This window comes from Physcomitrium patens, chromosome 7 (genome assembly GCF_059467195.1).
Source record: "Physcomitrium patens ecotype Gransden chromosome 7, ASM5946719v1, whole genome shotgun sequence".
Taxonomy (NCBI): domain Eukaryota; kingdom Viridiplantae; phylum Streptophyta; class Bryopsida; order Funariales; family Funariaceae; genus Physcomitrium; species Physcomitrium patens.
Genome location: NC_143416.1, coordinates 2,070,444 through 2,094,914, shown reverse-complemented (window position 1 = coordinate 2,094,914; position 24,471 = coordinate 2,070,444). Strand labels below are relative to the sequence as shown.

The following is a 24,471-nucleotide window of genomic DNA, read 5'->3' as shown; positions in this document are numbered from 1 at the left end:
GATAAATTTAAAAAAAAAAAAACAAGATGGACTATAAATAATATGTATTATGTTTATAAATGTCAAAAATATAATGTATTTAAAAGGTTGTTAGCTCATGTATGGTTCAAAGTATATGTTTGAATTCTTTATTTATTTTAGTATGTGATTTATAATTTTTTTGAATAAATAGAAAATCTCAAATATTTTTAACTAGAATAATTTTTCAATACATATATTTTATATTATCATATATATATGTATATATAGAAAGTGTTAAATTGACCTATGCATTCATTAAATCAACTCATCCATCATCATTGGTTGAGGATCCAACTATTTTTTCATTGATTTTTAACCAATATAGATCTAACCATGGAGAATGTTTTTGATGATGGTTAGGATGGGTGGGTCAATTTAAAAATTATTATTATATATATATATATATAAACACACACACACACACATATATTTACCCCCATATGTTTTACCACGTGAGTAGGCTCTCTCGGTCGCATTCACTCATAGTGGTAAATTTTGCTTTGAATTTGGACGAAAGGACGGGAATACTCCTCGTTCCCGCCACTCTCCAGCGCGGGAAACCCACTCCAACCCACTGGAAGCACTCATCACGCAACGGTTTCTCGACGAACGTCGTCGATCGTTCAACGTCCGTCCGCCGTCGAGCGAACGAAGGTCCTTTTTTCCGGTGGAGAGATTCGTTAGGGCTCCCAGCTCCTGGAAACCCTTGGAAGCAAACTCACCATGGCGAAGTTGCGTTGATTGAGGCTTTGAATTAAGCCTCCCTCGATCTCTCTGTATCTCTCCCTCTTGCCCTGATGCGTCTCCGTCGCGACGCATCTTGCATGAGATAGAGGATCGGCTTGAGCTTCGATTTTGTAGTACAGAAATCGGTATCTGACGGGAATTTGTGAAGTGTTTAGTCAAGATTTGTTGAGTTTTGTTAATTTTGCAGAATGGCCGGGGGAAGGAGAGCAGCACCGGCGAAGGAGGAAGAGGATGTGAAGATGGAGACGGAGGCAGAGGATGAGGAGGATCCCGAGGAGATAGCGGCTATAGAAGAAGCAGCAGCTGAGGTTGGGGACGATGATGTAACCATGGCGGAAGGCTCGGGAGAGGACAGCGAGGAGGAGGAGGAGGAGGAGGAAGCGGAGGGCGGGACGAAGAAAGACATTGCGAAGCGGGAGCGACAGCGGTTGAATGAATTGAAGAAGCGGAAGAAGGCGGAAGTGGATCAGTTCCTTGCGGAGCAGAACAAGTTGGTGGACAGTGACATGAACACGAAGGCGAAGGGGCGGTTGAAGTTTCTGCTGCAGCAAACGGAAATTTTCGCGCATTTTGCGAATGGGCCGCAGTCTGCGAAGGACGCGAAGAAGGCGAGTAAGGGACGGCATGGAAGCAAGTTGACGGAGGAAGAGGAGGACAAGGAGTATTTGAAAGAGGATGAAGATGAGGGGGCTGCACGAGGTACACGGTTGTTGGTGCAACCGCAGTGCATTAATGGCAAAATGCGTGAGTATCAGCTTGCTGGGTTGAATTGGCTTATTCGGTTGTACGAGAATGGTGTGAATGGCATTCTGGCTGATGAGATGGGGCTCGGGAAGACGCTGCAGACCATTTCGCTGCTCGCGTATTTGCATGAATATTGTGGCATTTCGGGCCCGCACATGGTGGTTGGGCCGAAGTCGACCTTGGGTAATTGGATGAACGAGATACGGAGATTTTGTCCCGTGTTGCGGCCGTTTAAATTTCACGGCAATCAAGATGAGCGTAATTATCAGAGGGAAGAGCTGCTTGTCGCAGGAAAATTCGATATCTGTGTGACGAGTTTTGAGATGGCTATCAAGGAGAGAACTGCGTTGAGGAAGTTCAGTTGGCGTTACATTATTATTGACGAAGCACACCGCATCAAAAACGAATCTTCTATCTTAGCCAAGACCATGCGTCTTTTCAGCACGAATTATCGGCTTCTGATCACTGGAACTCCACTTCAGAATAACCTTCACGAGCTGTGGGCTCTTTTGAACTTTCTTCTTCCCGAAATTTTTAGCTCAGCTGAGACATTCGATGAGTGGTTCCAGATTTCAGGTGAGAATGACCAGCATGAGGTTGTCCAACAGTTGCACAAAGTGCTGAGGCCTTTCTTGTTACGGCGCCTTAAATCTGATGTCGAGAGGGGTTTGCCTCCCAAGAAAGAAACCATCCTGAAAGTGGGCATGTCGACTCTCCAGAAGCAGTATTACCGGGCTCTCTTGCAGAAAGACATGGATGCTATAAACACAGGTGGTGAAAGAAAAAGGCTTCTCAATATTGCCATGCAGCTTCGAAAGTGCTGTAATCATCCTTACCTTTTCGAGGGAGCTGAACCGGGGCCGCCCTACACCACAGGGGAACATTTGGTCGACACCGCGGGAAAGATGGTGCTCTTGGACAAATTGCTGCCCAAGCTGAAACAGCGACAATCTCGCGTTTTAATTTTCTCTCAGATGACTAGGCTCCTGGATATTCTTGAGGATTACTGTCAATACCGAACTTACCAGTATTGTCGTATTGATGGTAATACCACTGGCGATGATCGAGAAAGTGCGATAGATCAGTTCAACGCCCCCAATAGTGAGAAGTTTTGTTTCTTGCTTTCTACAAGAGCAGGAGGACTGGGAATCAATTTGGCAACTGCAGACATTGTCATTCTATACGACAGCGACTGGAATCCACAAGTTGATCTGCAGGCTCAGGACCGTGCACATCGTATTGGTCAGAAGAAAGAAGTTCAAGTCTTTAGGTTTTGCACGGAGTTTACGATAGAGGAGAAGGTGATCGAGCGGGCTTACAAGAAGTTGGCGCTGGATGCCCTTGTCATTCAACAGGGGCGTTTAGCTGAGCAGAAAGCAGTCAACAAAGATGAGCTGTTGCAAATGGTTCGCTATGGAGCTGAGAAGGTGTTCAGTTCCGGTGATAGCACGATAACTGATGAAGATATTGATCGTATTATTGCGAAAGGAGAAGAAGCTACTGCGGAACTCGACCAGAAGATGAAGAAGTTCACCGATGATGCTATCAAGTTTAAGATGGATGATACTGCCGGGCTTTATGATTTTGATGATGGGGACGATAAAGAAGATGGCAAGAACGATTTTAAGAAGATCATTGCTGATAACTGGATTGAGCCTCCCAAGCGGGAACGCAAGCGGAATTATTCGGAGTCTGATTACTTCAAACAGGCAATGCGAGCTGGACCTGTGCCGAAGCCCAGAGAGCCGCGCATACCTCGAATGCCTCAGTTGCACGATTTTCAGTTCTTCAATACGCAGCGACTTACAGAGCTCTTTGAGAAAGAAGTTAAACAACTGTTGCATGCCAAAGCAGCAGGAACCGGTGAGGATGTTAGGATCATCGAGGACGTAGAGGAGGGACTTACGGAGAAGGAGCAGGAGGAAAAAGAGCAGCTGCTCTCGGAGGGTTTCCAGAATTGGTCCCGGCGCGATTTCGTTGCATTTGTGCGAGCTTGTGAAAAGTATGGGCGTGATGATTTGAAAAGTATTGCCAGTGAAATCGACGGTAAAACAGAGGAGGAGGTGGAAAAATACTCGAAAGTGTTCTGGAGTCGGTACAACACTTTGAATGATCATGAAAGGATCATAAAGAATATTGAGAGAGGAGAGGCGCGTATTTCTCGGAAGGATGAGATTATGAGGTCAGTGAGCAAGAAACTGGACAGATACCGTAACCCTTGGTTGGAACTCAAGATTCAATATGGACAGAACAAGGGGAAACTGTACAGTGAGGAGTGCGACCGATTCCTGCTATGCTCTGTGCACAGATTGGGCTATGGAAACTGGGAGGAGCTTAAGGCAGCAGTGCATTCCTCTCCTGTGTTCCGCTTTGACTGGTTCGTTAAGTCTCGGACACCGTCGGAATTGGCCAGGAGGTGTGACACACTGATTCGGCTTGTCGAAAGAGAGAATCAAGAGGTTGATCAGCGGGAGCGACACGCACGTAAAGACCAAAAGAAGATGAACAAGAGTAGTCCTTCTCCTGGTAGAAGGGGATGGGCTAACTCGCCAGGAATAGAGGAGGTGCAGGGTAACAGCAAGAAACGCAAATAGGTGAGACCTGAACTCAATGCTTAAAAACAGCTCATATGGGGTGACCCACTCCGATTCTAGCTGAAATTCGTTAAGACACGAAACTCTAAAAGTTCCACGTGGGGAGACGTTATTTTTGAGCTTTATTAGATTTGTGGAGATGTTTTCAATCATGATTCACGACAATGTCCACTGACCCTCTTGGACGCTGTGTGCCTCGCCATGATGTACATCAGTGGTTATCCATGTGATATTTTTGAGTAATTTTTCATTCTGTGCTTAACCTACTATAACTGCATTTTGATTTGCAAGCTTTGTTAAAGTCCAAGAGAACTCTGAAAATTGAGTTGCGCTTTTGTTCATGCAGGTACAGGGCTGAGCAAGCACCTCCCTCATTGCTTTGTATTCAAGAATACCTCTTAGGCGCCCCCAACATTAATTCGGTTCTCCAATTTTAGGCATTTGATTATTTTCTTACTTCCTTTTTTCAATTTACTTTTGTACAGCAGAAAAGTGAATGCTTCAAGCATTGTACGGGACCTAAAAATTGTACTAAGGGAGCTGATGATGGCCCTAGTTCAGTGTGTTTATGCAAAAGCTGGCGTTTCTCAATTTGGGCATTTGAGTAAAAAATGAAATCTGGTCCAAATTCTTAAGATAGACAGCTCTATCAGAAGTGCTATCTCAGTCGGTTCCAGATAACACTAGTAGATATCCATAGGACCTACATTTTTATGAGGGGACTACTTTTGCATATGTACGTGAATTCCTGTAATTGAGAATCGAAGTAGAAGTTGACCATTTCTATGCAAGCAGTGCAGAGAGCCCATTTATATAGGTTGGCTATGGTCATTTCTACTTGCTAAATGTAGTCATATCAGATTTCAATTCTAGGGTTTAGAAAATAGGTGGTAACAATTCTCAAGTTTTTTAAAACTTCTGGTTTCATTTGATTAGGTACTTTTGAAACTTTGACTTGCTATAAATAATTAATAAATTGCAGTTAAACTCCAAATAGTCATACACTGCAAATGGTGAAGTGAATTCATCAACTAATTTCTTGAAGACAGCAGTGGTTGTAAAAGTTGAAGGTTTGGAAAAAAAATCTTAAAATAGTATTAAGTCTATAAACAATTCATTGTAGAATGGGACTTGCTGTCGGAATAGGGGCATTAAAAATCAGAACCATTAAGAGGTGCTTCAATATAAGTAATGACATTACTGCCAAAAAATCATAAATGTTATATTACATTAATACATTTTGTGAAGATCTAAAATTATCATCTGATTAATTGTTCTATGCATTGTGGCTACATTTGAAAACACTATTGATATGATTCATTCAATGCATCCTAAAAAGAATCTAAAAAGATTGTTATTGTAGGTAGTCATCAAATATTAAAATAAAAATTATATCTAATATCTTCTTAATGTAGATTGTATCTCAAATTTGCAATCCAATGAGAATAGCTTACGGGTGAGCATGAAGGAATTGAAGATATGCCCGTAAAATTATGGAATATTAAGTTTTAAACAATATATTTTAAATCATCCATAATTGGAAGATGAGTTAATAGTCTATTTGACATAAACAACTATAAGCAACTAAATTAGAGACATTCAATAATTACCTTATCTTTAATAGAAGAAATATCCATCATTTTGTCAATAGGATTCAATCTAACTTGTATGATTTAAAATAATTTGATACCTTTCTATGCATCAATTATAAATATTTGTTTTCCTTTTTCTTTTTCTTTTAGGTTTGAGACATTTATTTAATGATTGTTTCTAACATACATGATTGAATTGTTTTAATACATATTATTTAAAAAAAAAAAACAAGTATCTTTTTAATTATGAAACTATAGTTATCATTATAGTCATGATTATCATTAAATATATGTGCTTTTTGGATTTCTTACACAAAAATAGATATGTTTTTGTATTTCTTTACAAATATTTATATTTTACAAACAATTCTCTTAAATTTCTAAATAACCTAAGAGACCAAAAATAAAATTAAACATTCTACCTTTTTAAGTGCATGATGGATTTATTAGAGTTTAAATCCACTAGAGATTATGCCCGTATATTGAATGTCTCTAATTTAGTTGCTTATAGTTGTTTATGTCAAATAGACTATTAACTCATCTTCCAATTATGGATGATTTAAAATATATTGTTTAAAACTTAATATTCCATAATTTGCAATCTATGCTACAATTTGCATCTTTATCTCTATCTCCTATTCCATATTATTTTTATGTGTCTTTAGATGATATTGAAGAATCTATAGGATTCAAAGGATATGATTTTTCTTTGTCAACTCTTCCCACAAATCCAATTAATTTTAGTACTAATTCTTATAATGTTCAATATCAAAAATTATTAATAAGATTCAAATTTACAAAAGAATATGTCATATATATTTCAAAAAATTACATAAGTATTAACAATAGATACTTATATTTACAAAAATTTACAGAGTCAATCATTGTTAATCTATTTTCAAAAAATTATATCATATATATTATAAAATTATTGTATTAATTATAACAAACACTTTAATACAATATGCATGTTATTCTTATTATGATGTATGATTATATCTTTATTAAACACACAACATGCATGTTAATCTTATTATGATGTACTTTAATAAATAAAACTCTTAGATTTCTTAATTGTTTCTTAAACATATTTATGCAATGTTCAAATTTCTAATAAATAGATGCATATGTAAAATTGAAATGAATATTTTTTCAATCATAAAGTTTGAAGATGTCTATATGATCTAATAGTATTGATTAAAATAAAAATGAATCATCTACTAGAAAATATTAATAGTTAATTTTTTTTTTAGAATTATTAGATTATAATTTGATATTTAAGAATACAATGCTTTTATGTGTAAAACCTATATGATCAATTTGTACAGATAGAATTTTTCCAACTCAATCACGTACAATAGTAGCAATAATGATCCTTGTTGCATAGATCTATATGCAAATAAAATAATAAGTATCATAAATGATATCCACAACCTACAAGAAACTATTAATACAATGAATATAATTTTGAGTATTAGATTGCTTTGTGGCATTTGAATATGTTAATAATTGCTTAGTAAATGGTAGAATTGCAACCATAACATGTTTAATGAAAAATATAGCTAATTTCATTCTACAACCATATAATTCTACAATTAAATAGTATAAAGTATTATTTTAAAAGAGGTCAAACATAAATAATATAATAGCCAATTGAAATGTGATTGCCTCTCATTCATGTTGGAAACTACATCTTCCCAATCATAATCTGTGAAATTGAAACACTCAATTCATATACATGTACACTTAATATATGTAATTCACTACCAATCTAGAAGTTATTTCTACAGGAAAAAACTTTGTGACAATTTACTAGAATTCTATATTTTGGAATAAAATCTACTTGTCTTGATCTCAAAAAATTTAAAATTGTTGCCACTCTACACTCCTAAGAGCATCTTCATACTTATAGCCCTTGAAATCCTTCAACCAAATGGAGGCTTGTTTCCTAAAAATAAATATTTACATTTTTTGACTCCAAATTCTATTAGATGAATACATAAATTTAAATATCCATAGTACCTAATAATAAATTTTCAATATTGATAGTATCAAGATTGTTTCACTTAAAAGCATTAAAAAATTCTTTTTGATAATCTATAATATAAATCCACACCAAATATAAAAAATATAAAATTATCAATACAATGTATTTTTAATTCTAAAAGATCATAATAATTAAATAATAATATATAATAAAAATAAAATTATAAATATATTTATTAAGAAAAGAATTAAATGGTATTGGATATGTATATTACATGCCACTTGGAAGAAAAACTTATTACATATAATATTTAAAAACAACAAGAAAAATTATTAAGCTTTTGAATATATATACATATAACAAATCATGTCATAAAACATATCAAAAGGTAAATCTTAGAGCTTTTTTAAAATTAAATTTAAAAATTCTAATTTAAATTATTATCATTTAGATTATAAATTGTAATGATTCAACTTTACATATTAATAAATTTATACTCAAAATAGAACTACTAGATTGATATAACTTGAAATAGTACAAGAGATTAATGTAGATTGAAGCAATAGATTAAATTGTTCTAAACAACCAATTTGGTGGATACGAGCTTATAATATACAATGACATGGTTAAGGTAGAATACAACATACAAAATAAAAAATCAATGGTTTAGATATTGGCTAAATTTAATAACTCTTGTTGGAATGTCTAAAGTTTAATAATAAAGACATAATACAATGAAGCAAATACATATTACAATCTAATTATCTAATAGATTTCTTAAGTTATAAAAAATGACATAATTAGTTTTATAAAGAAATTTAACATACAACTTCTAAGATATAGTTAGAATATAATAAAGCAATTAGAATATGTTAGATGTTGTATAGTAGAATGTTACATCACTAAACTATCTAATTAATATTTAGTTACTTTTTAAATGATACTAACCAATAAGAAAAAGAGTACTTGCAATAGAATGCAATAAAGCTAAAAACCCTCAAGTAAATAGTCTATGCAAGGAGCAAGGCATAGTAGATACAATGTGGTTCATAGTGACGTATTTACTCAAAGTTGTTGATTATGACAACGACTCAAAAGAACATAATAAATAAATAAATAAATTCGAGCTTGTATAAGTAATAAGCAATATGCTTCATTAGAATAGAAAGCAACCATTGCACATACTTTCACATCATTGCAAAAACCATACAAAGTTAATTAAAATCCTTACACATTTATAAAAATCCTTTTAGTGTAGCAATAGATCATTTGTCAGAAGTCACATGCCAAAATTTTACAAATTCATTGTAATAAGAATAAATACAAACACTAGAAAAAAACTAAAAAATGGTGTTGTGAAGTTTATTGTCTATTTGAAAAAACATTGGACTCTTAATTGTTAAGACTTCATAACTTCAAATAAAAATAAATTCTTACTTCTTAATGCTATCAAGCAATAATTCCTAAATTCTAGGGCCTTATCAAATCTTAAATTTTATAGCTTAATTTTTTTTTGAAGTTCTATCTTTCTTTAATAAATTCTAAGTTAAGAATAAGGATATTTTGAATTTCAATTGCTGAAGTTTAATATATATATATATATATAGACCCACACACATGGGCACAGATATATATACATATATCAGTTTTTAATTAAAATATAAATTAGCTTCGATTTTTTTATACTATTGGCTATGTAAATTATATACAAGCTTATAAATTTTGAAGATGATTCCACTTAAAGATTAACAAGTATCACAACAAAACCTCTACTAATAAATCTTTTATCTCTACTCCAAATTTGATGAAGAATTCAAATAGTAAAATCTTGTAATGTAATTGTTAACTACTATTAAATTTTTGTGTGCTGCTTAACTAGTCATGTCTTGTATCTATACCTAAATTTTTTTTATTTTATCTGATTTTTAAATATTAAGATTTATAGAAAATAGAGGCTAATTTCAATTTGCTCAATATTTGCATCTCCTTACATAAGCAATGAAAGATTTATCAACGACACCATTACAATGATACAACATTATATATATATATATATATATATATATATATATATACATATTTATTTTTTCTTTATTCACTCATAAAAATCTAATCATTCATTAAGCTTCCAAATTTAAAAATTTACCTAGAAATCACACTAAACTTTATTGCCTTTAAAGTTTTCTTACTTCTAAATTCTTAACTTTCATTGCCTTATCAAAGATCTTTATAAACCACAATCTTGCAAATATATACTAAGAAATGATTTTAAAACAAACTCTCTAATCTTGCCCTTTGACCTCTAAAAAGATCTTCTATTGCAATAGGTCCTTACTTTTTTGCCTTATGATTTAATTTTGACATTGTTTCACAAATAGTTACCTCCCAATTATCAATCTAACTAATTGTGTTCATATTTTAAATATCAAGGAATTATTATACAAATTAACTTAAGCAAGGATTGTGTGTTATTACAATAATAGTTATTATTGTAATAACACATAATTCTTTCTTAAGTTAATTTGTTTTATCACATATTTGGCTAAAATTGTAGATTAATTTGTTTCAAATAAAATGTGGTTTGAATTTTTTTACATATTTATTATCATTGTCTTATAAGATATATATATATATATATATATATATATATATATGGTTTTATAGATAATAAATGAATGTACAAACACCAAACCACTTGTTGTTGTAAAACCATTACAAATTTGTATACATGACATAGAGTATGGTTCTTTGAACAAAATAATTTAAAATACATATCAATAATAAATCAAACAACCAAAGGTACTATAAGCTAAGTAAAATTTGAATATCATTACTTGAAGTATCTACATTGTTTACACATATTTTAAGTCGATTATACTATGTAAAAGCTTTATACATTAATTAACTTACAAAAACTTAGATAGTATATATTAAACATTGAAGCTATTCATAACTTTAAAAATGATTCAAAATAAGGTTAAAAAAAATTATTAGTACTAATCAGTATTATTAATGTAATCAATAATCTAAAGAATATCATTTACAATATATATATATATATATATATATATATATATATATGGTGAATTAAAAATATATAATTTTACTAAAATATGTTTAGTTATTATTATCTATTGTTTTCGTTTGATTATTTGATTATTTTATTATTTAAATTTTAAATTTTTGCTAATACTTTTTTGTAAGTTTTATAGTAAACTAATTTTTATAAAACAATTATATTTGTACTTTAATCAAAAGATTTTTTTTACTGTTGTAGCTATTAATGGCTTATAAATGTTTCAAAAGTCTCTTCTATAAAAACCTTAACAATTTTCAAACAAAACCATATTATGTTTTATGAGTGTTCATAAGATACTAATAAAAGATGTTTTATATATTGTATAATATACTGAATGATATATTTCTTATCATATATTAGTTAGCTTCACATTGATAGCTAGAAGACAAATCTATCAAGTAATATTTTTTTTATAAAAAAGACATTGTCTATTTTTAGTTTTTGTAATGTTTATTATTATTTATTTATTTATATGATTATTTTTAAAATAATATTTTTTTTATAAAAAGTGATATTCCACTAAATCACAAAAAAATAATTTTAATAATTTACTAAATATTGGTGTATAAGAGTACAATGTAATTCAAAAATATCTATATATTTTTATGAGAGTTTTGTTTCACTATTAAAGTAGCTCCTGAAATATTTCATAATATTTCAAAAAATTTATCAAAATATAATATTTATAATATTAATACATAATATATAATATAATATTTGAAATTTTTTATAAAGTAAAATAATATCGTAATATTTCAAAAATAATAATAAAAAATCATAATTTTATAATATCATAATGTTTCAAAAAAATATATAAAATTTTATAGTTGCAATTTGAAATATTAAAAATAATTGAGAACTTTTGTATGTGACAAGATCTTTATTATGTTTCTCTTGGAAGGGATGTCCTCTCCAAATGGATGTTGACATATATTCATCCAAGACAAGGGATAGATAACAATCCTCTCAATTATCGAAGCAATTAAAAGGCTCCTTAAATTCATAATCATTAACTCACATCCTAACCTCTAGAATCTTAAGCCTTTCCCAAACTTCTAATTCTAAACCCTTTGGAACCTGCTTTAGTCCAAGATTTAGATGGATGAACCCACTTTATATCCAGTGAAAAAATTGAAATGGATTTTGTAGCAAACCAGACTTTTAGTGGCTAATTCAGATACTAACATAATCAAGAATATGACTAATATTTTAACACAGTATGATAAATTTAATAATGGTGTCACTTGCAAGAAAAAGCACGAGACATCTCTTGCACCTTTTAAGCCTCAAGTATTTCATTATGTATCAGTTATCAATTGTTAAATAATCTATTTTAATTCTTACTGTGTTTTCACGATTGATATCATGAACAATATTAGAATATTTCCTTAATTTCACATGATAAAAATATTTTGTCATTTTAACTTAATTTCTCATACCGAAAGTTGAATACTGTTTCACAAAAATTTACATAAAATCAATTTCTTTGAAGACTTTTGTGTAGCTTTTGACCTCATAACCTTACACAAATCACGCAAGTATGGATAAGGGTTGGAAAGTTTCCACAATTTAAATACTCAAGCAGCATAAAATATAGTTGTTAAGATGTGACGACGTTTGATGTGGTAAAGCGTCAACCAGTGCTTACCACTCTAACCACCGAGCACAACAGTCCATGAAGGTAAAATATCTGCTCTTTACTCCAAAGTTTCCAAAAGAATGGTACTAAACCCTTCTTCTAACTATAGAGAGAAGGAAGAGTTACCACTGAGAGAAGGAAAAGTCACTCCAGAAACGACTCCAACCCTTCAAAGAGTGGCTTAGGAGTAAGTCTTCGTGGATCGATACGATTGCAAGAGGAAATGAGATCCATCACAATGCTGAAACACTCGCTTCGCAAACGGCTGATTTAAGGGTCTGATCATGCATGTTTGCTTCATCGTATTGCACATGCTGGGAGCTGAAGGGATTGCCAGCATCGTACACTAACCTTGGAGTAATTAGATAACAGAGATAACACTACAAGTGATAAACATGAAAGTACATTGAGAAGCTACAACAGAGGAATTTCTCCTTACAAATATGTAACAACTCACTGCAACAAACCCGAAAATTGAATTAACGCTCACGTTTACGATCTGATGAAACAAATGATGGGACCAGAAAATACTTTTAAAATGCCCATGCCTGATTCCTCTGCCTCGCAACAAGCACGGACGAGGTTTACTCCTTGGAGACCGCTCTACTCTACACGTCCCATTCACCTCACAGGTTGCTGATTGTAATGACTTTTCTCCTTCTTTTTAGCAGCCGCGAGTTTTGCAGCCCTGGCAGCTGCCTCTCTAGCAGCAGCCTTAGCTGCCGATGAATCGCTATCCCCTGCCTTTTTCTTCTTCAAAGACTGCATCCGTTTCAAAATTTCTTTGGGATCAACCGTCTCGCTGACCTCTTCGGCAGCAACCTCTTCTTCCTTCTGTTCATTGTCAGGAGTGGGCGTTACATCTCCATCCCTCTCCTTGAAGGACTTCTCCTTCTTAGCCTTTCTTCTTTTGGAGCTCTTGCTGTTCGTGAGTGCAGGTACTCCACCAGCACCTTCCTCATTTCCGTTGACCGTCTCAAAATCCTTCTTGTCATCGGCGTGAGGATTAGATCCTGAATTCAACCAGCGATAGCTTGTTGGTAAATCAAAACAAAATCAAGAGAACTGAGCCGAGACACATACAATAGCAGCAGGTTCAATAAAAATAAGCGATTATAATCTATGCAAAGGCAAGAAAAGAAGTGAAAAGAAAAGAAAGTTCTCCAGAATGAACTTCTCTGTTAAAGGAGAGGAAACAGAGAAATGCACCATTTTCGTCTTTCTCCTCAGTCGGTTCAAGGCCAAACTCAGCAAGAACTGCCTCTAAATCAGCCAGTTCCTTCTTTTTTATCTCTTTCTTAGAAAGCTGTCGCTCAGGCTCCCTGGATACAGGAGGTACCACGACATCCGGTTTTGAAGGGATCTCATCAGTCCTTTGTGCCGCTCCACTCTCATTCTCTGCTTCTTCCTCAACCTCATCGTCGACCTCGTCCTCTCCCTCTCCATCTTCGTCACCTTCTGTTTCCTGAAGTTCAAAAAGCAGATAATGAAAACATGATCCATCAGAAACACATCTCCAAAGGGGAGAATAACTGAGACGACAAGCTTTCAAATGAAATCAAATCAACTACCAACGAAGCTCAAGACAAGTCTAAAGCCTAAACTAGCGACCAAAACTACATGGTAAAATGTCGGTGCTAGATTATAGTTAAACTGGTGTATGATACAAGACCCTAATTACTGAATGATGCTTATAGAAAAACCTTACTGGCACCGAGAGCTTCAATCTATCCACTTCATAATACATTTTTCCAATGACAAGGAAAAAACAGCTTCACTTGACCAAACTGCCCCACAACTCAATTCTCGCGTTTACGCTTGGTAAATGCACTTAATAAAACTTAAGCAAGAGGCAACTTCTATATTATCACAGTGGTGGTGATGATGATGCTCTACTGAAAACAACACACGACACCTGGTAATTGCACTCTATGGTCAGCACCTTAACCAAGGTTTCCCATTGCAATTTAAGCTAAGCTTTGAAGTCCATTGCGTGTGCCAATGTTAGAAAGAACCCTAAACTGCGACACTGAAACACCAACTGCAGCGGAACCAATTAACCTCCTCCGTACGAAATGGACTATGGCTATAGCTTCCATTTTATGTACAAGAGTTGACACATATTTTGCACAGCAACGACATCCAAGCAAGGCCTACGGGCTTAATCCATAAGCCCATGTGCTTCAACCAATAGAAACTAGAGGTATTCTCTAATAGCTGAAACTTAACAGAAAAGGACCAGACATATGTAGAAAAAACCTAGACTACCGGCTAAGATTTACTTAAACACGACCCATACATGTGAATACTCAGAAGTTCCACAGGTGTTTCATATTCAAGATCTAAACGACCAGGAATTGTCTGATCTGCAAGCAAGACCTGCAAGTGTGCCATTTTCGACTTTGGGAAGCACTGTTTCAAAAAGTTACCAAATAATACAAACGACGTGCACTTTAGCCTAATCCTGGGGGTCACAAAAGGGAGGATTCAAACTTCAATTCTGTTGTCCATATCAGATCACGGCTGACAAAAAAAGATCCAAGTCCTCAGCACGGTCTAAATTCAACGCCCAGTAGAAACTCAGACATTCTGTAGGAAAAAGAAGGTAGCCACGGAGGTTCAAAACACACACGACCAATGTGCCAAACTCACCTCGCCTTGGCTCAACGCCTCCTTCGGTACCGGAACGGGAGCGACGTCGATGTCAGGGGGTGGCGCAGTGGTGGCGAAGTAGTCATCCTCATCGTCGCAATCCGCCCAGGACTTCACGGACACCTGCGTCGCCGACCAGAACTGCGCCTGCTCCTCCTGCTTCGCCTCGCCGCTCTCTTCTTTGCCCTTGGACTTTTCCCGCTGCAATTTCCTCCTGCTCGACGACTTGGAGCGACGTCTCTCAAGCGCGGCAAAGATGTTCGTACTGCTTATTGCCGGCAATCCATCGCCCTTCTTGCTTCCGCTTCCGACCATCCTAACTACTCCACCGTAACCACTTCCTCTTCCCCGTTCTATCTTCACACCTCCTCAAACCTCACCCCCGACCTATTTATATATATATATATATATATATATATATTTTTTTCTTCTCTCCCTCTCTCCCCAACGCTCCACCGAATACACTACCAAACGATGCAACGGCGTTCGGCACCAATTCGAACACCACGAATCCTACAGACTACAGCGCCGAAATCTCGCGCCTCTACACCGCGATTTACCATGCGCAAGACACGCCTCTCTCTCTCTCTCTCACTCTCACACACACACACACACTAATTCCCCGCTGCGCTTCCTGCGTTGCCACTCTGCGAAGAGAGTCCCTTCTCCCAGTGCACAATGAAGGAAGCCCTATGGCGAAACCCTAAATCCTGATGCCTGCCTGCCTTTCCCCTTCACTCTCCCTTCCCTCCCCCATCCTTCTCCTGCCGGTCGGCGCCGCTGCCGTCAGGTGACGCTCCTAGTCACGAGCTCCGTCACGCACCCCGTTTATCGAGACGGTGCCCCCCCCTACGAACGCGACTGCGCGGTGGATTGGGTGCGGGATCATGCGTCTCCAGCTAATCCTGTTTGGTGTTCTTCCCTTTTCACACTCTCGTCTTGTATCGCTCGCCATGTCGACCTTGCTTTTGGTGGGGCTGCGCTGACGTGTCAGAACAATTTATGGATTACTTTTATTAAAAGTATTACAAATATTTTTAAAATTCTCTGGTTTTCTTTCCATGTCATGCTTTTGAAAACATAAAATAAAATGTAACATGTACATACAATTATTCCAATCCAACACTGTTTCAGAATTTGTATACACACTTAGACATAATTCTTTACACAATTCATTTTTTTATGATTCTTTTAGATTATAGTCCATTTAGTAGCAAGTTGTATTTGATGCTCATTGTTCCAGCTTAATAGTAATAACGTCACTCGACTATTTTAAATACAAATGTAATGATATTCAATTTTTTGTATCACAATTTTGAATATTTGAGTTTTAGCTACATTAGATTCTGTTGTTCCTTTCTCCTTGTTTGGGGTTACGACTACACAATCCAAATTTACTTTAAATTTCACAATGATATATATATATATTTTTTTTCATTGTTTATAGATACTCACTATGTTTGAAATTGCTTCAAATATCTTTATGAGTGAGTTAAACTACACAATGAAATCAATACTACCCCAATGATTTATTGTATGTTTTCAAAGTAAGAAAGTGACACATTTCAAACCATTTGGAAATAAAATCAAGTAAATTCGAGGTTGATTCTACTAAAGTAAAGAAAGGAAAAGAAAAAAAACTCAACAACATCAGTTTTATTTCTTGTTATTCTATTCTTTTAAAACAAAGCAAATAAATTAGAAAACTATATTTCAAAAATAATAATAATAATAATAATAATCTTATTGGTTTTTTTTAAAATTGTTGGTATTAGTGTTGAATTAAGCAAACATCATTGTAAAATAACTTATGAAATTTACAATAAACTAAAAACTAAATAAATCGTAGCAAAAATTCATAAATACGAAAGTAATCAACAATGAAAACCTCAATAAATAAAGATAAACCCAATTTATATTTTTAAAATACTATTGAAAAAAAACTCTATTTTGTGTTAGCTTTCATTTGAATTATGTCCCCATCTATTATGTAAAATATCTTGGGTATAAGACAAAGAGGCCTTCTCATTTCCCATAAAGAAAGGAATTTAGAGAATGTAGGAACCCATGACCATAGGAACTTGAAAAATATAGCATCGTAGGGCTTTTTGGGGTCCCATAGTTTCGAACAAAATGCTCCCATAAGCTTTTATAGCTTTTTCATGTCTAACTACACAAGTTTCTGCTAGTTTGTTATATAGTTTTTTTATATAGTTTATTATAAAGAAGCTTAGTTATAAGACAAAGACATAAAGAAGCCTTCTCATTGACCAAAATCAAATTCATTATTTCAATAACCACCATCAAAAAGCCTTGTATAACTTGTAAAAACACCTCCACTTTGTTATTTGTACATCATATCATTGACCATATTGGTTCTTTGCACGTGGCAAATAAATGAGTGAATGTGGGATGCATGTGTGCATGAATATCACCTACACAAAAAAGAGTGAAATTGTATATGGAATTCTTCATTACATTCAGTAGAAAAGATTGAAGTCAATGATGTTAGAAAAACGATTTTCATTTACAAAAAAAAAAAAAACAAAACAAAACAAAACAAAAACAAAAACAAAAAAGAAACAAATTGAAAACAAAAAAACAAAAACAACAACAGATGTACAAGCAAATTAGCTGACGAAATGCACAATATAAAATGTTTGGTTTAACATTTGAAATTACTGTGTGCAAGAAAAGTATTAGGTAATAATTGACTGTCTTTTTAAAAAAAAACTTTCCTAGAAGAAGAACAACAAAACATTAGTTAAAGTGAACTAAAATTTTTTTAAAAAAAAAAAATATATGCAAAAATTTAAGTAAATCAAGGAGCATGTCATTGTTTTGAGCACAGAAATATTCAACCTCACAGGAGTTATGGAAAGACTAAAAGTAACTTTGAACATTCACAATATATGATATCCAAAATACGAGTGCAAGTTTGCTCAGAAAAACCCAAATTGTGGAAAGAATACCCAAATGAAAAGCAGCAACAGCGTTAAAAAAATTTGTTTTTTTTTTTTAAAAAATGACTCAAACACATACAAAATTCTTATTAAATATCATGTCATTTTGTGTAAGAACTAAAGGCATGACACACACTATCTAACAACAATCTACTACAACCATGATGTTGGTTAAACCTCAACATCAAATTTGTACCTCATCATGGGTCTCCACAAAACCATGATGTCCTTCCCTTGTGGCTGTAAACAAAAAAACTAATCAAACCCACATTGGCAATCAAAAGCCATCATCGTCATTCCCACGTCAAAAACACTACAATAAATAAATAAATAAAAATACACACACACACACACGCACAGAAACGTTGACCCTATAGCGCTGACTTCAGACCGCACTTTCTAAACCATGCACCCAGTGTCGGTATCCATTTTGTAACAACGTCGGCACGTAGGACGAATCGGGCTGTTTTATTTTTGTGCACAACAGGCACCACAGATGCAGCAGACAGATTCGTGCAGTCGGCGTGGTCGCAGTAGTTAATGAGGTATTGCTACAATATCGATGGGGGAGAAAAGCTTCCTCGGGGATCGAATGAATAGCGGAGTGGATCTTCTGTTCAATAGCTTGAAATGTAGCTCTGTTGCTAAAAGAATAAGGGAGCAGGCGTGATGGAATCCACAGCGAGTAAGAATCCTAGCACCTGTGTGCTACACAAAATGCACCGCTAGACATGCGCAGCTAAACAAACTGGGTTCCTTGAGCTGGGGCAACGAGTGAGAATCTAACAGAGGAAAAACAATTTGAGAGGCCGAGGATTGTGAAGATTATGAAGAGCGCGTAGAGTCCTCAGCCGGGCGGGCAGTTGCAGAGACGTCCAGTAGCGTGGCAGAGCAGTGAGAAAGCTGAAGAAATTCTGTGGCTGGATCAGTATCGTGGTGAAACTGTCGCGGTGGGACGACGCAACAGCCGCCGCTCCTCTTGCTCCAGCGCTGAACTGCGTCCAGAGAATCGTGAAGCCGATCGAAGAGAGAGAGCTGGACTCATACGGGTGAAGTTTGGTTTGTGGGTTCGGAGGAGGAGGTCGGCATTTCAGTCCCCACTCGACACCCTTCCAGCATGAAAACCACCTCGGTCATGGAAGGTCTGTCCATGGGATCCGGCGCGGTGCACAAGAGAGCCACCTTCACCGCGAGGAGAAACTCTTCCCACTCAGAAGACTCGGGATCCAAGTCCAAGAGGCTAGGATCGAAGAGCTCGGATACTTGTCCACTCTGGAGTTGTCGCTTCACCCACTTGACGATGTCCTCGTCCTGGTTCGCGAACATGACAGGCCTACGTCCCGTGAGAAGCTCCAGAAGCACGATGCCGAAGCTGTAAACATCAGCTGCAGAGGAGAGTTGCCCGGACGTGGTGGCTTCCGGGGAGACGTAGCCGAGGGAGCCAACTGGCGTGGAGGAGGTAGAGGGGTCGGTAGGGGTGACGGAAAGCTTGTCCAAGCCGAATTCGGACAGGTGCGCTTCGAAGTCCGCGTCGAACTGGACGTTGTTGGGTTTCACATCGCCATGGACAATCGGAGGGTCGCATTGCGTGTGCAGGAAGGAAAGGCCTCGTGAGACGCCGAGCGCAATGAGGTGCCGCATGGGCCAGTTCAAGACGTGGCCGTCTTGTTGAGACGCTTCTTGCAACAAGGATGCGAGGTTTCCGTTCGGCATGTAGTCGTAGACCAGGAGGCGGACGTCCCCGTGAACGTAGTAGCCTCGAAGGACCGTCAAGTTGCGGTGCTTCACCTTGCCCAGCATTTCAGCTTCGAGTTTGAAGAGGCTGTCCTCTACGGCGCCATCGGGGAGCCTCCGCACTGACATCACCGTGCCATCCTGCACGAGTAGCTCCCAGTTCACATGAGAATCAGTTCACGGTGGGTTACGAGTAGGGGGAAAGTTATGGCCGCCGGATGGAAGGAGGATTGAAAACAGTACCTGTAGAATGGCCTTGAAGACGATCCCATGGCGAGTGCGGCTCAAGACATGATCCTCGTCGAACTGCCCCGTGGCCTCCTGAATGTTTGTCAGCGTAATCGGAGACTGGAACATGGTGACCTTGTCCAAGGGCGATCTTGGCTCCCGGTTAGTCTTCCTACCTTGCTTTCTCATGAAACGCACAATACAGAAAGAACATAATACCAAGAGTATCAAAAGAAGCACGCCACCGCCCACGGAAACACCCACGATAGATTTCCATGTCCAAAACCTTCTCCATCTTGAGGCCAACGAATTTGAGGAACCGACCCCACCACAGTAACGATTTGTGTCTTGGAGAGGAGGTCCACACAGATGGAAATTCCCCTCAAAGGATGCTTTGCTGAATTTTGCCCCGAGAACACTTGGAATGGAGCCCTGCAGCTGATTGTAGGAGACGTCAAGCAACACTAAGTTGTTGAGATTCTCTAGCGACGCCGGAATGGTTCCAGTGAGATTGTTGCGGGACACGTTTAGGGCAGCCAACCTCGACAAGTTGCCTAGCTCAGCAGGAATTCCACCGGAGAACGAATTCCCTTGAAGGTTTGCGGACTCTAATCTTGGGAGGAGCGCAAGCCCAATGGGCATATCTCCTGTGAACCTGTTGCCATGAAGGTCAAGGATTATAAGATTAGTGCAATTCGCGAGTGATGGAGGAAGAGTGCCGTAGAGCTGATTGACGCTCAAGTCGAGGATCTCAAGGTTAGTGGCGACGCCGATATCTGTGGGAATTTCTCCAGAAAAGCGGTTTCTAGCAAGTCTAAGACTTGTCAGTTTAGGGTTTCGTACGAGCTCGGCGCGTATAGGCCCACTCAAAAAGTTACCACTCAAAGAGACCACAGCAAGCTCTGGAAGATTTATAAATCCCACAGGGATACTGCCATTTATGCGATTCTCCTCCAGCGCAAGCTCTTGCAAATTGGGAAGGAATGTATAGGACGATGGTATGCTACCCGTCAAGCTCTGCCTGCTGAGGTTTAAGGTCCGCAGATTCAAGCAGTTACCCAGCTCTGGAGGCAGGGCTCCGCTCAAATCGTTCCCCCCTAATTGTAGTACCTGCAAATTGCGGAGAGACCCGAGAGACGTTGGAATGGGGCCAGACAATCTATTCTCCCGGAGGTCGAGGATTTGAAGCTGCGTGCACTCTGCAAGCGTCGCTGGGATAGAACCAGTGAGACCATTCGATGCGAGAGACAGAGTAGTTAACGCTTGAAGCGACGCTAAATCGGCCGGAATGCCGCCCTCCAGGAGATTCCCGTCGAGAGCTAAGTATTGTACCTTTGTGAGGAGTCCGAGTCCCTCAGGAACACTCCCTGTCAGCTTGTTCCCAGAGAGAGCGAGCACCCTCAAATTCTCAAGTTGCGTCACACTGCTCGGAATAGCGCCGTCAAATGCATTGAAACTTAAATCCAGAGATTGTATACTCTGCAACCCGCTTAGCGCTGGAATGCCACCAGTGAAGAGGTTGCGGGAGATAGTAAGGATACGCAATTCCGTAAGGTTAAAAAGAGACACTGGCAATCCTCCCGAGAGAAAATTCGCCGCCACGTCGAGCTCCTGCAACGCCACAGCACTGCCAATCTCTGCTGGTAGAGGCCCGCTCAGAAGATTGTCCGCGAGACGCAAATTTTGCAACCTTGGAAGAGTGGAGAAGATGTTGGGAACGCTTCCTGTGAGATTATTGTGCGCAAGGTTCAAAGATTGCAGCATTCCCAAACTTGAGAGCTCCACAGGAATCTCGCCGCCAAGCTGGTTGCTGCTGACGTCGAGACGTTCGAGGTTTAATAAACGGCCGAACGCATAGGGGAGGCTTCCGGACAAGAGGTTATCGCCGAGAGCGAGCACGTTGAGCCCCAAGCACCGAGAAAGCTCCACGGGGATACTCCCCATGATCAAGTTGCTCGTCAGGTCAAGACTTCGGAGGACTCGCGAGGTTCCAACCTCGGCTGGTAAAACCCCGACGATCCTGTTGTGCGAAATACTCAACACCCGCAGCCCTGGACAACCAAGGAAAATCTCCCGGGGAATATTGCCAGAAAATTCATTGTTGAAGAGGTATATCGCGTGCAAACGGCTGCAGTTACCGAGCGACGCCGGTATGTTGCCGTTCAAACGATTGGTGTGCACATTTAATCGCCGAAGCTCGCTCAAGCCGCCAATGTCCACTGGAATATCCCTCCACAAGAACAAAAACAAGTTAGATAAAATTTGTGATAAAAAAACAAAAAAAATTGAACAAACGAACGAACGAACATACAAACAATGTCGTAAGTATAGGGCAACACTCTTTGGTTATTGATGGCGGGACGTTCTTCGGCAGAGATATCTACCTCAACTTCAGGACTTGAAATTCAGGGAAGGCATGAAAGGCATGGTGTGTGAAGAACCTGAGAGAGGGCCTTGCAAATTGGACTGTTGCAATCGGATCTCGTAGACACGGCCAGCCCAACATATCACCCCTTGCCAGTCGCAAGGAGCGTTTTCAGACACAGTGATCCAATTGTTCAGGACACCCTGGGGATCGGCTAAGGCCGCCTTGATCCCCAGCAGCGCCCTTATGTCCGACATCACATCTTGCGCACCCACAGAGAGCACTAGCAATCCCACAACCAATGAAAGAAGTACTTCCGCCCTGGCTCCTCCCATTGCCAATTTTATCACCTTTCCTTTCTAACCATCGTCAAACTCTTCATCATAGCAAACACTCTTACAAATTGTTCAAGCTACTGCTCCAAACAGCCCAAGTGCATCGCAGAACATAACTCCTACGCAGCGAATTTGAATTCTTCCGATGGTTCTGTGGCCTTCGAAGATTCAACCTGCAAACTTGTGGCGGGCGTTGCTGGCCTCCATAGCCTATGCGGAGCCTTGCCAAAACCCAGCCTGAAGATTACAACCTTCGAAACTTTGCTTCTGTGCATAATTCCACGTGATGTGGACAAGAACGAAGTAGCAATATTCCAAGGGATTGAGCTGTAGGACGAAGTGCACAAAGCAACATCAGTGACAATCCCGTGAGCCTGTTCCTGGCAGGCAAGGTCGAGCTCGAGCTTAACCATGCAATTCAACAGACGGAGCCCTGAGATTATTCAATTTTTTGGTTTGACCGATCTGGACAACTAAAAAGAACAATTATTTGACAACCTTTATCGACAGAGACTCGTTCTCTCCTTCCTGTGTCCTTCTCCGTCCTCTTCGTCCCTACCGCAATCGCCTCTCCCTCTCCCCTCCTGCCATGTGCACAGCTATACAACAGTACCACCCCACCAGCACAAAGCTAGACCACAACCCCGAACGGCACGAAAACAAAACTGCGCTATACTCGCAATCTCATGGACATCGAGCACCCCTGCTGTAGCTAATGCAAGAATCTTCACTCGCCTGTAGCCAGCAATTCCGGCAATCTCTATTCTGCACAAACAAATTCCTCTTCCGCCGACACTCTGCCAAAAGCCCCCCCTGAGCCTGCTCAACTTCAACGGCCTTGGTTTCCACGTCGTCAAGAGGCCACAAACAAGCCTCCAAAAAGAGGCCACCACACGATCGTCCCGGCCTGATCACTGTAGCCGTCACCCAGGTCAATCCAGAGAATCGAGTCACCCACAAGCCCAGAATCCACCACCCAACTGCGCAATCTGGCACCCAAGGTCGCAACGGTCGCCTTCGCTAGCATCACCCCCTCCCGTCGTGCACACTCAGATGTTGCCTGCAGCCGCGAGTGCGATGCGACGTGATGGTGGGTCTAGTGTCAGACGGCTTCAGCACCGGTCCTGCACAAGTCTACCTATCAACACTCACTCCTTTCACTAGAAGACAAGCAACAACACTCCAAAGACCAGTAGGTTCTTGCGGATGCAGCAAGCGTTTCTGATTCACCACAACCTTCGAAACGTTGAGCAGCAATCGAACTCAACCCTGCAGCACTAGCTACAACACCATGCCTACAGCAGCAGCTGCAGCAACATGATCAGTGCGATTGCTGTATCCGAAACGCTCAATCCCCTTGCCCCCCTTCTCGAACCCAGCATCGTCTCCACATTGCAATATCGAACTAGCCCTCAATCGGTCCGGTGGGTTTGATCGCAGCGAGCCGCCCAATTGATGACGGCTCGCGGTTCGAAATCGTTCGAGAAGAAACGCACCATCAAGTCGCCGGTATTTGAGTCAATTCCAGGGCCCGTACTAAAACACCAGGGGCCAGTCTTCGTCTCGCGCCGTTCCATCGATATTATACGCATCCACGTACGAAATATACATACGGTGTAGGTCAGTCGCGGTGTGGAAAGGGGTTTTTGGCCGATTTTCGTATCGTCACTCCTCGCACTTGAGCTGAGCTGGAACTCAAAGTTTTCACGTGTTCGAGTGCCCTCAGCTCCATATCCATACACTTATAAATAAAATAAATATATAAAATAAAAGCTGGAATTTATATTTGGT

General features: G+C 38.4%; 3 protein-coding genes across 3 annotated transcripts; 1 reads left to right on the top strand and 2 right to left on the bottom strand.

Annotated features, from left to right (window-relative positions):
- Positions 1-807: 807 nt before the first annotated feature.
- LOC112284849 (putative chromatin-remodeling complex ATPase chain) lies at positions 808-4,890 on the top strand. The gene is made up of 2 exons (XM_024525160.3): positions 808-4,106; positions 4,453-4,890. The coding sequence occupies exon 1, from the start codon at positions 957-959 to the stop codon at positions 4,104-4,106; it is 3,150 nt and encodes a 1,049-aa protein (XP_024380928.1). The 5' UTR covers positions 808-956; the 3' UTR covers positions 4,453-4,890.
- A 7,550-nt stretch (positions 4,891-12,440) lies between these two features.
- LOC112285035 (uncharacterized) lies at positions 12,441-15,776 on the bottom strand. Its single transcript, XM_024525501.3, has 3 exons — positions 15,056-15,776; positions 13,613-13,868; positions 12,441-13,416 (listed from the first exon to the last, which is right to left on the bottom strand). Exons 1-3 carry the CDS (start codon positions 15,368-15,370, stop codon positions 13,025-13,027), a joined length of 963 nt encoding a protein of 320 aa, XP_024381269.1. The 5' UTR covers positions 15,371-15,776; the 3' UTR covers positions 12,441-13,024.
- A 2,691-nt stretch (positions 15,777-18,467) lies between these two features.
- On the bottom strand, positions 18,468-22,821 carry LOC112284391 (uncharacterized). The gene is made up of 3 exons (XM_024524139.3): positions 22,422-22,821; positions 19,996-22,199; positions 18,468-19,893 (listed from the first exon to the last, which is right to left on the bottom strand). The coding sequence occupies exons 1-3, from the start codon at positions 22,678-22,680 to the stop codon at positions 19,060-19,062; spliced, it is 3,297 nt and encodes a 1,098-aa protein (XP_024379907.1). The 5' UTR covers positions 22,681-22,821; the 3' UTR covers positions 18,468-19,059.
- Between the last annotated feature and the right edge of the window lie 1,650 nt (positions 22,822-24,471).

Coding starts and splice junctions, on each gene's coding strand:
- LOC112284849 (XM_024525160.3), top strand. CDS start 957: ATGGCCGGGGGAAGGAGAGCAGCACCGGCGAAGGAGGAAGAGGATGTG.
- LOC112285035 (XM_024525501.3), bottom strand. CDS start 15,370: ATGGTCGGAAGCGGAAGCAAGAAGGGCGATGGATTGCCGGCAATAAGC. Junction 13,869..15,055: donor AGGCGTTGAGCCAAGGCGAG/GTGAGTTTGGCA, acceptor TTTGAACTTCAG/GAAACAGAAGGTGACGAAGA. Junction 13,417..13,612: donor TGAGGAGAAAGACGAAAATG/GTGCATTTCTCT, acceptor GGTTGAATTCAG/GATCTAATCCTCACGCCGAT.
- LOC112284391 (XM_024524139.3), bottom strand. CDS start 22,680: ATGGGAGGAGCCAGGGCGGAAGTACTTCTTTCATTGGTTGTGGGATTG. Junction 22,200..22,421: donor TTTGCAAGGCCCTCTCTCAG/GTTCTTCACACA, acceptor GGGATATTCCAG/TGGACATTGGCGGCTTGAGC. Junction 19,894..19,995: donor TCTTCAAGGCCATTCTACAG/GTACTGTTTTCA, acceptor CTACTCGTGCAG/GATGGCACGGTGATGTCAGT.